General features: G+C 39.7%; 1 protein-coding gene across 7 annotated transcripts in view; it reads right to left on the bottom strand.

Moving 5' to 3' along the window:
• The window catches only part of negr1 (neuronal growth regulator 1), a 164,067-nt gene that overhangs the window by 128,003 nt on the left and 19,200 nt on the right, over positions 1-16,864 (bottom strand). The window contains exon 1 of one of the 7 annotated variants that reach the window (XM_042416848.1): positions 877-1,012. The exons of the other annotated variants lie outside the window; for them this stretch is intronic. Coding sequence (XP_042272782.1) covers positions 877-977 — 101 coding nt within the window. The 5' untranslated portion in view covers positions 978-1,012. Of the gene's footprint in view, positions 1-876; positions 1,013-16,864 lie in introns of those variants that run through there. 7 annotated transcript variants of the gene reach the window in all.

The following is a 16,864-nucleotide window of genomic DNA, read 5'->3' as shown; positions in this document are numbered from 1 at the left end:
TTTTTTTTTTGTTGAAATGCTGAACTAGTCAAACACAAACACAAAGTCAATTGCATCACAGATTAGTTTTTTTTTTTTCCTTTTTTTTTGTGAATGTTTTGGATGGAATACAAAACTTTCACACAATTGTAAAAGGGGATCTCTGTTTTCCTGTGTTGTAGTGCTCTTGGTGACATTTCCGCGCATGGAACGCATTTTTTAGCATCTGCTTTCCCAAATCTAGCCACCCGTTTTGAGGTAGCCTATTTGCTCTGCGTACTTCTGTTACCGTTTCTGAGCTGGCAGGGACAACCCTGAACAGCTCAACGGGGACGTCTGCCTCCCACAGCCATCTGCGCCCAGGTCCTCCTAATCCCCCCTCTCTCTCTCTCTCTCTCTCTCTGTCAACCTTTTCTATCTCCTTTCTCAAGTCTTCTCTCTCCCACTTCAAACACACATATACAAGTAACACTTATAGTACACACACACACCACGCAGTCCTCGATCCATGATGGCATTTAAAGCTATTCACATCAGTTATAAATGACAGCTGTACTTCATCACACAAAAAGTGGGTCAACATGCTGCGGCTTTTAAGGGTGTGATGTTTTATTGAGGTGAGTACTAGGTTAGCGGTAAGAAAATGAACCAACTAGCCTTCAAAGTAAGAGAAACAGAGTAATGAAGACTTTATTCATAAAATATTTATTACAGACTTCTTTAATGTTAATCTTCTTTTTTTTTTTTTTTTTAAATTGACATCCTTATTCTGGTGTGCACCCCCACCTCATTTGTTTGTGCTTTGAAGTGTGTGTGTGTGTGTGTGTGTTAGGTGATTCCTTTCATCAGTGCCTGATTGGATATTCTGCTGCTGAACGGTTTACCCACACCACTCACCACCCAAGTGACAGGTCAGACTTGGCAGTGTGCCAGGGAGAGCGAGGGAAGTGGGAGTCAGAGGGATGGGTCAAGGCTGGATGTGGGGTAGAGCCGCTCATTCCCTGTTAGCCTCTTGGGTTTACAGATGAGTTTACTGTGTGACATAACAGAGTTTAAACCCCAAGTTAAATCAGACAAACCTCAAACAAATGTGTTTGTGTAATGTCTAGACTGTGTGAGGACTCTTGAGATGATGCTGTGTTTTTTAAATGTCACTGCAAATGACTGCTATCAAGGGGCGGTTGCGTGCTGAGCCTTCCCAGCTCACAATTGCTGTAACCTCATAACTTTAAAATGACCTTCGGTTTCATGGGCAACTTCAGTGTTAAGACGCTAGACGCAGCGGATGAAAAAAAAAATCAAAAGGAGTACTTTCAGATTACAGGCTTAGTTGCATTTTTCTTTATTATATTCCTGAAAATAACAGAAAAGAAAATATAATGGACATGCTCTTAAAATGGTGCAAAAGCTACAATAAGTAGTCTCCTTTTAGGGAAAGAATAAATTGAGGTGGGGGCATCAGCTATTTTTTGTAACTTTCTGAAAAAAACCTGTCATACTCCACAACAATTGATCCAGAGCATAAAGGAATGATAACGGGCTGAGCTCAAAGTGCTTCAGAAATTCTTGACCCCACATTTTTGGCATTCCTACTTCCTCCATTGTCCGTGTTCATCGCTGAACTGCACCGATCGTTTGTTCATTCTGGAGCAAGTGTGTCAACTGTCCGACTCTTCATACACCCCTATTCTACATTTCTGAATTAATACTATACAGACACCAGGCGATATGTTATCTGTATGCAATATTTTATCTGTAGCCTTTTTTTCTCCCTTGTAACAACAACTACTTCTGTTTTACTGTCCTTCCACTGCTTCTCATCCTCATCTCTAAAAGATCATCTAAAAGTTGTTCCAACCTTATTCTTAACATGTATGTTTTCACCATCGAGGAAGGACAGAGGAACTCCAAGAAGTCCTGGAGTGATCTGCCATAGCAAGTCAGATGGTTTTGACCATTTCAACCACAGGTGTCCGAACACAATTAGATTGACTTGCTGTCTGGAAACATGTACACACTCAACCATAATCCAAATTACATGTAACCCAAATACCAACCCCCACTGAAAGCATCCAAAATTGTATTGAACTGATAATTCTTATTTGGTTTTATTTGTTTGCTCACTTGATATTTTTTGTAACTCTCCAAATTGCTGCCAAAACCAATTTTGGATGAGACACTGCCTTCGTTATTTACCATCATCACATCAAAGTTAGCAAGGAAACATTTTTCCCAACTTTGAAGCGACAAAGCCAATATGTCATCCTGTAAAAATGCTTGCTCATTCTGTGGCTACATTTTACAGTTATTTACAGTGAGGTAATACTGTTTTGGTGAATCTATTGCTGCATGAAGGAAAATAATTCTCATAGTGAAGTTGATGTGAATAATGATGCCTCTGTTTGGCACAATTTTGCTAGTCAGTCACTCAAGCCACCTTTAGCATTTCTACAGGCAATAAAAGCTGAGGTGAAACGGTGTTTAAGCCTTTTTATCACACAGGCAAACAGCAACATTTGCCATGTTTTGGATGCTACACAGCCTAACAGTGGAAAAAGGCTTAACTGATTGTGCAAAACATTTCAGAGTTCAAATGTCTGCAAGAAAGGAAGAAAATACCTTGTTGAAGTAATGCAAAACTAAAGTATGGTAATGCTGTATCCTCAATATCCATATTGATGATGCTGACAAGGGAAAAATATTCTAAGGCCTTATGAGGTTATGATGACGGCAGTAAAATGTATAAATATTTAGATATTAGTGAAAGTGCTCCATTAGGGGCGTTAAAATTAGATCATCAACTTAGTGTATGGCTGGATTGTGTATGGTCAATGTGTGAAATTGCGGCCAGTTTCTTACAGGGATAGTCAGTGATAATGTCTATAATATGAATTCCTGGATATTAAATGTTGTTGTAGTGGTCCCAGTAATATTTGCTGGTAAAGTGGACTGAAGTAGCGTATTACATGACATGGTTAAGATATGTTTGAATCACAAAAAAAAGAAAAGAAAGAAAAAAAAAGGTTATAAATGCAGTTGCAAGAACAATAGTTTCCACTCATATCTTGGGATGTTTGATTTGAAAGAGAACTTATTTTAATTCTAATTATAACTATTCTAATTACCTATCTGTCAACTCCCCCTGCTCTTTCATCTGTTTCACTCTGCGGATGTCTCTCATTTTTCACTGCGCATTGAGTGTTTTGTCAGAGTGATGGTTATGTTGGGTACTTTAACTGTGCGCTCTCCCTCATGCCCCCCAGTCGATGATCATGGAGGCTGCGGTGGAAATTGTAAATGAAAGTTTTGACAGCATTTTCGGTGCAAATTCAGGAGGCTTTATCTCTGCCTGGTTACCACAGTTACATTCAAATCAAGCGCACCTGCAGAGCAAACGCCTCACACTAAACTGATATAACAGCTACATGAGTCACATGTTTTACCTGCAAGACTTATGTTTTAACGCTGCTGTTCATCGTTTGTGATGTGAAAATGTGAGAGAAATAAAAAGTTTGCGTCCTGGTATTAGTTCAGTTATAAAATCCAAACACACCGCGGAGCGTCTCTCCTGTCGGCTGCTGACAGCGCTGCCAGCCGGAGGGTCGATCACATCGGATGGTAGAGGAGGAGACGGTAGAGACGCTGGTACGCATCTGTTTAACAGGAGTTTAGCCGACTTTACTGTATTTAACAGAGCTCGGAGCAGGAAACACAGTCACTCTGCGTCGCACTGCTGTCCTCTGCTTCCATCATCTCACACCGATTCATTTTGAAAGAGCAACAGCAAATGGGGAAACTCCATCACTCAGCCAGCCGACCAATGGTTCAACTTCATCACTCACTCACTCACTCATTCACTCATGGACAACTGCGGTTATAGGGTTGGTCCATGGCCAATCCAGCCAAAAACTATGGGGTGTGCACCAGTGAAAATTGGGAAGCTTCTAGGAAAATCTGAATTATTGGCAAATATATCTTTAGATGCAGTAGCTGAGAAAATCAATCAGAAAACCAGAAAAAATGTTTGGTGTCTTCTCTGGCTACTGTTTGTAACCCACATATACAGCCTGCCGACTATTTCCACTCTCGTACGAACTCTAGTCTGTGTTCAAATAAGATAAAGCTCTAAACATATTGTGGGTGCCTTAGCTTCTAAAATACCTTTGGTTACAAAATGCAGGTGTTTATATTGTCACCAGTTATTGACGACATCCCTGGTTGACATACCTCATATTAACTGAACACTTACAGATAAAAGATATTTGTGTGCCTATTATGTCAGATGGTGTCAGGTCTTCAATGTATGCATACAACATGGAAAATGCCATGCTTTAAAATAACTCTGTCATAAACAATGACAGTAACAAGAGGGTGTTTGTTATTGCTTTCCTGCAGGGCTTTATCCACCGTTTTTGATGTGCTCTGTCCATGGCACAAATGGACAATCCTTCATTGTCAGAGGACATTGGAACCCCTGCACAGTCCGATAGGTGCGACCACATTCATCATCCTGACAAAGGGAAATAAGCAATTGCCACAGCACTTAACTGGTTTCAGTCATCTGCAAATATTGGAATAAATACATCGAGCAGAGGAGAGGCCCCTTTGGGCATACTCATATTTTACATGCCCTATTTGTGCTTACTTGCTTGCTTTAGGGACAGTCCTTTTTCTATCTGTCTCGCAATGTTACACACATACATGCAGTACACGCGCAGTTCCCTCTCCTAGTTTAGAGAGTGGGTGAAAGAACTGGGTTGCACAGCATGCACAGTTTGAGCATTCTGCTTTCACCATGAAGCATTAGGAAACACTTAATCCAAAACCCCTGCTAACATCAGAGCTATGAAAAATAGACGTGAGGTGTTTAAGAGAGTGCCTGAAGCCTATAAGTTGGTACTTTGTTGATTATCATGACAGAATTTCATCATTCCCAGCACGAGAAAAGCATTGATGTCAAACTTTCCTATATATTATTGCAGAGCATTGTTGTGAATACTGGGATGTGTTAAGAAATTTTCAGCAAGCATATATTTCTTTGTGTAATTATATGCATGCATGTTAGCCTCTTTGTATGGGAGGAGGCGGCAGAAGGTTGGATGAATACAGAAATTCAATGAATGCTCCTCTGCTTAAAATGCAGAGCCTGTGTGCTGGCAAGGACCAAAAAGTCCTTAGTTAAGCTAATCGCCAGTCCATTTGGCAAGGATTATGCTCAGCTTAGGGCTCTTCCCACAAACAAGGTCTCTGATTCATAACAGTGATTTGAGTAGGTAATTTTATTGATAGAGCATATACTCCATTCGGAGATTGCCTTAATCATCGTAAGGTATCCATAGGAAAACATCAGTAAGAGTGAAATGCAATTACAGCAATTAAAGATATCAGTTTATTTCTCTCGAGTGTGTGGGTTCTAGGTGGGTTGACTTGAGGACACGCTGAGAGGCATAAATCAGTGAGGAGTCAGCAAACTGAGAGTCTAAACATTACTTCCTGATGACAGCCAACAGGGGGCACAACATGGGTTGGAGAGGCACTTATTTACCTCACTCCACCTGGGCTCAGAGCCTGGTTCACTTAACTCACTCAAGTGGTGGTCAGCAGGGTGAAAAACAATCCAATTCCTCCAGGAGTGTCAACAGTGGTATACAGTTTTAAAGAGGCAGTCAAACAATCCAGAGCTCTGGCTGGTGCGTGCGAGGTAAGCTGGACAAAACAATTTGAGGCAAATGATGAACAGAGACAGTTTTTTTTAAGTTTGCTGCTTTCTTGTTGAGTTTTTCTTCTTGTTTACTTACTAAATTAACTTCAAAGAGCAGTGGTGGGCAGCCATGTGCCATGTAGACAAGGAATCTGCAAGAGCCAGGGATTGTTCTGGTTAGTTCCTCTTCTTGGTCAATGAAATCACTGGGGATCTCTCAACAAGGGAGATTAGAAGATTAAAAAGCTTAACATTGGTTTTATGATGTCACACTCATGATGTGACCCAGTTGTAAGTGCTGTGTGTTTGCATATGTGTGCATAATTATAATGTGATTGATATGCATGTCCAGTTCACTGGACCAATGAAATCGGCCACTGCCAAGCATAACAATTACAGTTACTGTATTTATAATAAGCATTACACCGAACATTACCATTAACCTACATCGTTTGTTAGTTGTCCATCACTGTTTTAAAATATATCACAGCGTGTACTCTTGGGTATCCTGAAACATATTTGAGTTGCTCAGTCTGGATTTTCTGTCTCAGAGAGGTGGTTCACTTTTATCTGGGTTACATCACCGCTGCAACTTATTACATCCATGATCCGAGAAAATGTCCACAGAATCTTCTTAAGGCACTCCTGCAGAATAAATTATTCCTCCCCTGTCCATAGATTTGCTCAGTATGTCCCGAATGAATATGACCAAAATTGGACTAAGTACCCAGATTCAATCCTAAAAACAAAAAGCTATTGAATTTGTGACTCCTGCTTTTCCATTGATGAGACCTTCTCATCCTAACTTACTCTTGAAGTTTCTAGCAAGCCTGATGCTGCACTTTCTATAAAAACAAGCGAACGTTATAAAGATCTAGAAAAGAAATAAATTATGCAGAAGCAGCTGGGATCCTATTTTTGCAGCAATTAAAATTATTCTGAGACATCTTGATAATGTTGACAACCAATTGACAGAATATCAAAGGAAAAGCAAAGTTATGCAGTTACAGTCTAAATGACATAATTTCATTTTGCATGTGGGGGTTTTTATCCAAAACCTCCATTGTCATTTTTGTTACAGTTGCCTATTACAAAATGACCTTGTTACGCATAATTAGTTGGAGCTAAATGAGGTCACTGTTTTGTTAAACAAGAAATTGCTCTTATTGTCTGGAAATGTTCTCCAGACAAGCCCCAGTGTCAGCATTGTAAAAAAAAGAAAAAAAAGAGAGAGAAAAAAGAAAAAGAAATGGCAGTGAGTAGGAAGGCAAATTACAGAATAGGTTTTCCATTAGTTACAATTATCTTCCAACTTATCAAAACACCAAAAATCATCCAAGTACAGCACACACATCACAATTTGGTTTAATTCAATAACCAACCAGAGTCCTGATGAATTGTTATTCTTCCCTTAATCTCCTAAATGACAAAACTAATCAAAAATCCTGTAGAAAACTGCTCCTCTTGCTTAGCACATCCAATCAATTGCATTAAGTCATTGAAACATGTGCAGAGGCGATGGCACGGCTCCAACAGCAACACCAGACTGGCACAAAAACATATTAACCATCATGATGTTGTTATCGAAAGCCTATTACACGATGGATTTGGGCCTGATTCTTCTCCACACATGTGCCAGTTGTGGAGGGGAATAGCGGGAAAACGTCTAAGCGAACAGGTTCATTAAGCCTATGTAAATTGCTGCAGCATCCGGGACTTTCGCATCTTGGCAACCAGGCTAATAATGGTAAAAGAGAAACACCCAGCAGAGAATCCATCTCATCTCTTCCTTGGACATTATTATGCCTCACCAACTCTGGTTGCTCATTACCGACATCGCGCACATTCAAATGAGCAAATGGCAAATGAGCATCCACACAAAACACGATACTGTACGCCGGGTTGCCGGGTCGGAAGGGGCTGAGCTGATGATTCTGCACAAGATACACACACCTCATAAGATACTGACAGGAAACACAACACTAAACGGATTGTGTGCTACAAACATCTCCTTTTTTATAATGCATATGGCTGGGATCACAGCACTGGAGTGTGTTATGTTCACCAAATCCAGCCCTTCCAACAGTTTATAGAGAATGTAATTTCAGCTGAGGGTAAAATGGCTGATAAGAAGTAAAGTCTGCTAAGCTCCTAAATTGGATGGTTACAGAAGTGCAGGAATCTAAATAAGATGTATGGGCTGCAGCCTGTAACCTGTGTGATTTTTCCTTATCAGTTTATAAAACATGCAATTAGTAGAAGATGGCCTCGAGGTTTACTGAATAACCCCATTAAAGAGAACAGTGTTAAATAGGAAAGTGCCTTAAGGCAAACGTAATGGGTTTTTCCATTGACATGCTTTCTATGTGATGAGAGAGAATATTTTCCTTGCTCCTAATTCAGGCCTTGGACACCTTGAGATGGATGGGAGGTATTACTCCATAATTTGTTAATATCATACTCACAACATAAATGCTAAAATACAATCCATCTACTTTGCATTCTTCTTTTAACTATAAACATCTGGCAGCAAGTGTGTCTGAAGATCCTCGAGGCAATTTTACTAGCCCCCTATTTAGAGAATGATTGGAGAAAATATTTAGCAAGAGTTATTGCAACCACTCGCCATATACATTGGAAAGCAAATATCAACACTGTGAAAATCAGGGCTTAATGGAATCTATTTTTAAACACAGCTTAGCATAGCATGGCTGAACAGAGCTCTGGTTGCTTTTTGCTTCCATCATCTAGGGGTTTGGTTACGTTGTGAATGAGCCAAGTCCTTCACAAGCACAGATGTCTTTCCGCTGGCTGTTTTTAGAGGTACACTGACCGTTGACAGTGTTAATACGGTGCAGAACATATATGATAACAATTCTGCATGATGTCTGGCCCCAACAAGGTATTTTAATCCTCTGATTCCCAGTTTAACAAAGCAATGTACCCCACCCCCATAGTATTCCAAAAATAGCCTGCCCATCTTCAAAGATACACTCGCTGATTGTGTTATAGCTCTGACAGAACCCAGCTCACCTTGCACAAACGATAATTACATGGGCTGAGGACTTCCTGGGTCCTTTGCAAGTGCTGACAAATTTTCAAGAACAATCAGACCACATTATGGTAGCAAACTCAGTTTTTTCAACTGCTGCATTTGGAGCTGCAGTTACAGTAAGTTTTTGCTGCGAACATAACACTTCTTATTGCTTATTTACATTTAAAGCTTTCAGCTTATACAGCAGTATAAAAGACACATCTGTAAAACTTACAGGACACTTCAAACTACAAACATGGTTAATTATTACTCTTTGTATTATACGTTTTTAATTAGTATTGTCAAACTTTCTCAGAACTCAGAAAAGCTATTTTTTGTCAGAGCTTAGAAAAGTTATTTTAATGTATATAACATCCTCTGAAACACTAATGCATGTGTCCAATGGGCTGCACTACAGAGATGCAAACCAGAAATCAAGAAAACTATAAGCTTATGTGCTCCACAAGCAATCTTTGATCTTCATTCACTTCAAATGAAAAGGTGCCATCTTTGAATCCAGTATTCAGTTTTTACAGTAGCGTACATCCATTAGTGCACCCTCCTATCACCACAGTGAGAAAAACAAGACTAAAGCTATATTCGGAACCACCTACTACATGCTACCGACAAACGCAGTATGCAGTATGTACTACATACTGCATATAGTATGCAGTGCGAAACTGCTGAATTGATTTAATGTGCAGTATGCAAGGCCGGGCTTAGCCAGTTTCCAGGTTTACCAAGCAAAAGTAAACAATAGCACCTGATAATGGCAAACTACTGCTACTGTGTAGCATCCCCTCATGCTCTAAAGAAAGAGAAAGAGAAGTTAGAAATCGATTTTCTAAATGTTATTTAATAACGTGATGTTGATGGAATTGCGAGAGCAATGCAGGATCTGGACAGTCTACAATGAACAGACACCACATGAGGTATAAAACATTTACACAGACAATACAATGGTACATAAAAAATAAAAGATTAAGCAGATAAAACAAAATAATTTTGGTCGTTGATCAGATCATTTTCTAGTAATACACAAAGATCTTCGGCACATTTGGATTTCATTAATTTCAGAGATTTAACATAGAGTTCAGTTTCATTATAGTAGCACGTGAAGATGGGTGGGATCTTTATAAATTTAGCCTTATGAATAAAGAATTCGGCAAAAATTAGTAAAACAGTAACCATTAGTAACAGGCATTGCTGTCGTTTGGCTATTTAACTATTCCATGAATTGTTTCCAGAACAACTGGGTATGAGAGCATGAAGCACAGAGCTGATGCTCTGTTGTTTCAATATCACCTTTGCAGAAAACATATTCATTGTTCTCAAAGCCAAATCTTAATCTTAAAAATTCACCATAAGGATAGAAATCATTCATTAGTTTGTAGTGAAAATCTTTTGTTTTGGGTGGAACTGAGTATATGGAGGATTTCATTCTCAGTTTAGATAGTGTTGGCTGGTCAAAAATATTTGAAATATCTCAACAAGACTGAGCAGGGTATAAATGGTTTGTTAGAACAGGCCTTGTGAATTTGTTTGAACACCTTTTATCTAGAAAATGAATTCCATTTATAAAAGGTGTGGGGAGATGAAACAGACACTGAGAGTACTTTTTTTAATAGAAATATATTGGTTATGGCATTAATAAGAGATTTAAATTCTTTGAGGTTGCAATTAAACTCATTCTTACAACATGCACACGCTAGAGTTGTGACCGGTTGTGAATGTTCCAGCACTCTGCATTGTGGGACACAGCAGGCAAGGTGCAATGCATACTGGAGTTTTTTTTCCGAATCAGTACAACATCTGGGTATTTGTGGCATACTGCAGATTTTGCTTTTGTTTGCATACTGCATACTACATGGTACATTTTGGCCAAATCAATACATACTGCTAGTATAGTAGGTGGTTTTGAATGCAGCCTAAGAGTCTACAACCATGCTCGCGGCTGTGTGAGGCTGTACACAGCCACAGTGGTGTTTTCAGCTAAATGCTAACATCATGCTCACTATGGCAATGCTAAGATGCTGATGTTAAGCAGGTATGAAGTTTACCATGTTCATCATCTTAGTTTAGTGTCCAACCAAATGATCGACATTGTCTTCCCTTGAGCCAGTAGCATCACTAAAATACTGTTGTCGCATTCCTCATACCAACATTCCTGATATAAGCCTGTAAGACCATTTTAAGTTACAGCCAATGGTGTAATGATGTCCCTTTTGTTGTAAAAAGGAGAAGGTATAGCAATGGGAGAGAAGATGAGCACACAGGTGTAAAAAAGGTGACCTAAAGATTTATATTTTATACACCCTTTGTATTTTTTTGGCAATGCAGTGCAAGGACAGGAATAGGACAATGCCCCTCCATGAGATTGCTGTGGGCACAGCTGCCATCACTTGTAAGAGAGCCTGAAAGTTAAAACAATGGAAACTGCTGAATTATGGACAGTAATCATACAGGCCCATGAGAATCCAAGTAGCTGTGGTAGTGCCTCTGGAAGGCAATCAACCAAAATTGCTATCAGCAGGTTAGCTGAGAAAATACTAACCTTGCAGAATTGTGTAAAAAAAAAAAAAAAAGCATGAGATTGGTCTGTGAGAACAAGCCCACACAGGTATTAAGAAAGCAAAGTAAGGCAGAAAATGTCTATAGATTATTTCTAACACACATTTTACAAGTCCCAACCTTGTTGCTCACTGCTAATGCATGTCTTTGTATAACCAAAAATGTATCATAAACATATTTGTCCTATAAAAAATGAACAATTTCAGAGAAAAAAAGCATAATTTTATGTTTTCACCACCTAACTAAATGCAGGATAATGTCTTGATGCTGCTTTGATCTCACAACTGACTGATTACCCTGTTCAGAATGTGGCAATGGAGTAAGTGGATTTTTGCAGCCCAAGCTATGGTATATGCTCATTTCTGGTGAGGCTATTTTAGTATTAAAGCCTGCAATCTGTTATCAACTCCCTGTAGGCTAATGGGAGAGGCTAATTCCCAGGCTCTACATTAGTCCCAATCACGCCGTAACCAAGCTGCCATTTGACTGGCGCACACACACATATGCACGCAAACGCGCACACACACACACACACACACACACACGGCTGCATTATCTCAGGATAAATAAACAGATCTGTTCATTATTACATAACATTCACTTATTATTGGCTGCAAATGATCCTATACTTTTAACCCCATGAAGTTTTAATTCTATAATTGTTTTTGCCACTGGCAGGGTCAGACGTTTTCCAGTTGTCGGCTTCCTCATGTGTCCTACGACAGCGGTCATTCTGAATCTGACGTTTGATATGATGGATGTTCAATGGAATATAAGGTGTGTTTCAGTAAACTCACTAGGTTGCCACTCTGTTATAAGCCTAGTAACCACTGACCTTGACAGCAAGATAGGACAGCCCCCATCCTGAACATGAGATTCTGATAACCATGTCATCCATCATAGTGGCACTGAACCAAACACACAGGTCAGAAACCTCAAGTTGGTAGTGAATCATCACCTACACATAGTGTAAAGTGGACACACACGCACACACACACACACACAGGCTTACAATAGGGAAAAGCCAGCAGTATCGTCTTTTAGCCTTTAAAGAATACAGCAGAATGTTCATTTTTGTCAGCGATTAATGATGTATGGAGCTCCACAGTGTTGTGGGAGATAGGACTGTCAGTCAACCCTCCCACTGTCTCTCTCACTCACACACACACATGTGCAAGCGCTGATACACACATATACACAAGCAAACACACATCCGTGTCATTAACTGCCAAACACATTACACAATCATACATGTGGACAGACACACTCATGTGCTGGATAGTGTTTGGCCCCTTCTCACAGAGCTTGCTCTCTCTATCTCTCACATTTTTTTTTTTCCTTGGGCTTTACTGAGATAGTCTGCAGCTTCAACGTATCACCTCCTGACAGAAAAGACCTCGATTCCCCACCAGTATACACTAACAAGTGAGCGAGAATCCTCCTTACAGCATGTAGGTCAGCCCTGCCTTTCATGACTGCCGGTTAAAAGAAGAGGTTATTACCAGTGGATCCGAGCTCTGTTCTCCCACAGATGCTTTTTTTTTTGCCTAAAACAGCATGCTTCTCCCACTTTAGTATGATAGTTTACGAAGAGCACATGCTGCTATGAAATCATGCTCTCTGAACACCGCCAATGAAACTGAACTCTGACCTTAAGGACATAAACCTGGCTATAGCCTCTGTGATATCATGGTGTCACACCATTTGCTTTTCCCTTATCAAGGGAAATCTCCACTGGTGCGATAACATTTCATACCACTGCCAGCGAGTGGTACAGTCATCACAGAGGCCATATGGACATTAACATCAAGATAATGTTGTTGAGGATAATTTGTGAGTGATGAAATATTGCTCTAATGGAGGGACAAAAACTTAATTACACAATTCAGCTAATGTTGATGACCGTTTTATGAAGGGTGGATGTCAGGCAGGTGGACAGTAAGCCATAGGCCCGTATCATGTTTGCAAACCTGATATCACAATCCAAAATGACCAATTCGAGAATGCAAATGAAAGGTTGAATTAAGTCATAACTGCAAATGCGTTATCATCTAGCGAGATCCTCTCTATCACAGCTCTTGTCTCATCGCTGCATGTGAGGGCAGGTTCTGTTGTAGCCTGTATTATATTACTGTACACCTCCCTAAGGAGAGATTATCTTAAAGCATTTTCTACATGGACATTTTCTGCTATAGAGCGTGGGGGCATAAAATGAACAAAAGGACTCGTGCCAAGAAATACAACCATAATTTTAATTTGAGAGTACGGGGCTTTTAGAAATTTCATACATGATAAAACACCTCAAAGATAATATTCAGAGAAAATTTTTTAAGCTTTCATTAGCTGGCACTGACACTGTCAAGACTTTGACAAAAGCAGTGAGAAGACTCCCTATATGAGAGACATTTTCTATGATGATGAACTGTCATTATCATTATACCCTCCATACAGAGCCAAGTACCCATTTTTGGAAACGTTACAAATCTCTGAGCCAGTGTCACAGTGTGTCAGTGTTAAAGTCGAGGAGGAACGGTTCGAGGTTTATAGATGGCTCGTACAAGAGGGAAGGGAGGCGATGCGCATGTTTGACAGGTTGAATGTAGAATATTTGCCAGAGGTCATGATGCATGACGTTGCATACTGGCGGTGTTTAGTGAATGACCACAAACACAATACACAATAATTGATGTAACATGATCTGCCATACGAAATATAAGACTGATTTTAACGGCTTTGGTAGTCATGAAACTAAACAGATAATACTTTTTAGTAGGATCGATTCATTGTTGATTTTTGTCTTTTAATTGGATTTGTTGATAATAAAAAAAACAGACTCATCATTTAACTAAATGCATATTTTATGAATTTCTTCTCGGGAGATAAAACAATAAAAAAAAAATTTAAAAAATGACCAGAAGAAATAATTGCCCTTTATTGATGCCCTGAGTTAGGCTTTTAATGCGGTCAGCTCAAGTGCAGTCTGTAGGCATTCCTGGAATCGGCTGGCCACTGTCACTCTCTCCTCTCCTTCATTTTCCTCCTCCTGGCAGATATGAAAAAGGGTTGGAACAAGCCTGGAGCTGGAGTTATGATTGATGACACGCCTCCTCTGGTGCACACTTCCCTGCTGACGCACTCTCACACTGCTACACTTTTCAGCACTAATTGGGCAACCCTGCAAACTCCCCTCCCTGTGTATGTGGGGTCCAGGTCTAAGCAAACCACCCACTCAGAGAAGTGTGTGAGCTATACTGTTCTGATTAAGCACTGCCCACACCCCCCCCCCCCCCCCACCCCCCCAACATGTCAGCAACACACTGTGGTCCTGTTTACTGTGTAGACAGTGCAGGTTTGCCAGACACTAAGGTGGGCAACATGAGCCATAAACACTGACAGAATATGAAAACCTAAGAGTATCTCTTTGGAGCAGTAGAACTATTTATGTCTGCTTACAAGAAAAAGGCCTCAATGCACGTACTGAATACATTATGATAGAGACTCCAAACAATGACAAAGCAAAGCAATCCAGACAACAGCCACTTGATATTCCCCAGGACTGTATTGTGGGCCAAGGTGCTATCTGGGGCTCACAGTGTTTGTTTCTCCTTATTTCATTGAGGGTGACTTACATAACCCATGATATGCGTATAATGCTTTTATGAAGATGGATATTAACTGACACAATATAGATTAAGTGCCTCGCTCAAGGACACATCAACAGTATCCTCTACGTCTGCATTTGAACTGACAACCTCAGCATCATTAATCCATTTAGAGCTTGGAGGGTTACAGCACAGCAAACAGACGGCCAGTGTCCTTTAGAACCGTTTGCTAAACAGCACAGCATGTTCAGATCATGAATTCATCCACAATTCATCTGCGATGTAGGCACAGGCAATTACTAAGCTCTCAAACCATATGGTTGCAAAGGCATCTAATAACAGTCTGCTGTATGTTCTGTGGTTTTCAATGAAGGACAAAGGTTCAGCTTATGGGTTGAGAAATTGTTGCTGTGCACTGAGGCATGACTGATCTGTGCAATTGGTGAGCACAAAGAGTATTATGTAAAAAACCCTCCTGAATAAATATACATGATGTGTCTCTAAATCTGATTACGATATCGAAACAAGTCGAAAGAACCATTACTGTCATTTTGCTCTCCACAGACTCAATCTTTTGCTTGCTTTATCAGCAAACCCTACAAAATGTTTTTTTTTTTTATATTTCAAATCCCTTTTCTGTTTCATTTTCTCTCTTGCCATTTTTTGTCTTCTCATTATTCTTCTCCTTTTATCTGCTGCTTTTATCCCTACGTAATTGTTCATGTTTAAGTGTCTCTGGGCCCCCAGCCTGTATAATTAGGACCTGTCACTTCCTCAGTGGCAGAGTGAACCAGGAGAGGCTCCGGTGTGTCACGTCCAGGAGAAAACCATAAGAATTTAGATCGAGGAGGAGGTGGAGATTATTTGTACAGAAGCCTTTGAATTTATTCTGTTGCCGGCTCTCATCTGGGCTTAAGCAGGCACTTCTAAGGACGAACTCAGAACTTTAGGTAGCTGCTTTGCCTTAGAAAGGCTTGCTAGTTTATTAGCTGTTTCTAAAACCATTTATGTAAGCTTACAGTGTGAATTATTCTTATTCTGTTTTTAATCTCTACAAAGGAATGCCTGCATGAATAATTCATTTGGCTGTATACAGTATCCCCCCATTATTAACTGTGAGATAAAAAATATATCTATCTGTGGAATAATTTAGTCTGCAAACCAGCAGTTGAGTTGAGACACAGAAAGTGAACATTTGAGCTGACTGCAAAAAATAAAAATCAATTTGGATGAACTGGCAAGTAAGTGTCCATATGAAGTGCTATAGGTTTCCTTGCTGTCAGATGTAGTGCGGTGAGATGTCTACTCAATCTATGCCTGCAGCTATATCACTATATCACTATACTAGTGAAGTATTATACATTATACTACATAAACAAAACCTCACTCCAATATATGTAATATATGCAAAATAGGTCAGTTATAGTATCCAAGGAGTTTTTTGCTCATATGCACACATATTATACATCCTTAAATATGCAGAGTAACATGCAGCTTTGCGGAGCACTGGAGGTATGTTTTAACACTGCTGCCCAATACATTTGATATTTTTGTCCATATTTGTCCATTCTCATGGCAGCTGAAAAACAGAATGTGACAGAGCATGTAAATAAATAGTTCCTGCAGCCAACAAACACATCCTGTCAACCAAATTTTGTGTCAAGTGTCAAGGCTTAAGGCAAAAATTAAACCTTGTGGACTGCAATAGACTTGTATCAGTCACTGTGCTGCACATTCCTTATTTCTTCAAAGATAATTTCTTAGGTAAAGAAACATATATAGATCTTTTTTTTTAAATGTCTGTCTGTTTTTTTTTTAAATGTCTGTTACACTGCGTGAATTTCCACTTACATAAGCAATCCTTGTTTTCCAAAGAGTTTCTAAATCAGGGCATATTGTACTCCCACACAAAACAAGGTTTCCCTTGATACATTTTAGGTTTAGGTTTATTGTCAACACTCAGACACAATATATCAG

The sequence above is a fragment of the Thunnus maccoyii genome, chromosome 7, assembly GCF_910596095.1.
Source record: "Thunnus maccoyii chromosome 7, fThuMac1.1, whole genome shotgun sequence".
In the NCBI taxonomy this organism is placed as follows: domain Eukaryota; kingdom Metazoa; phylum Chordata; class Actinopteri; order Scombriformes; family Scombridae; genus Thunnus; species Thunnus maccoyii.
The sequence above is the reverse complement of the archived record's forward strand: the minus strand, read 5'-3'. Positions and strand labels throughout refer to the sequence as shown.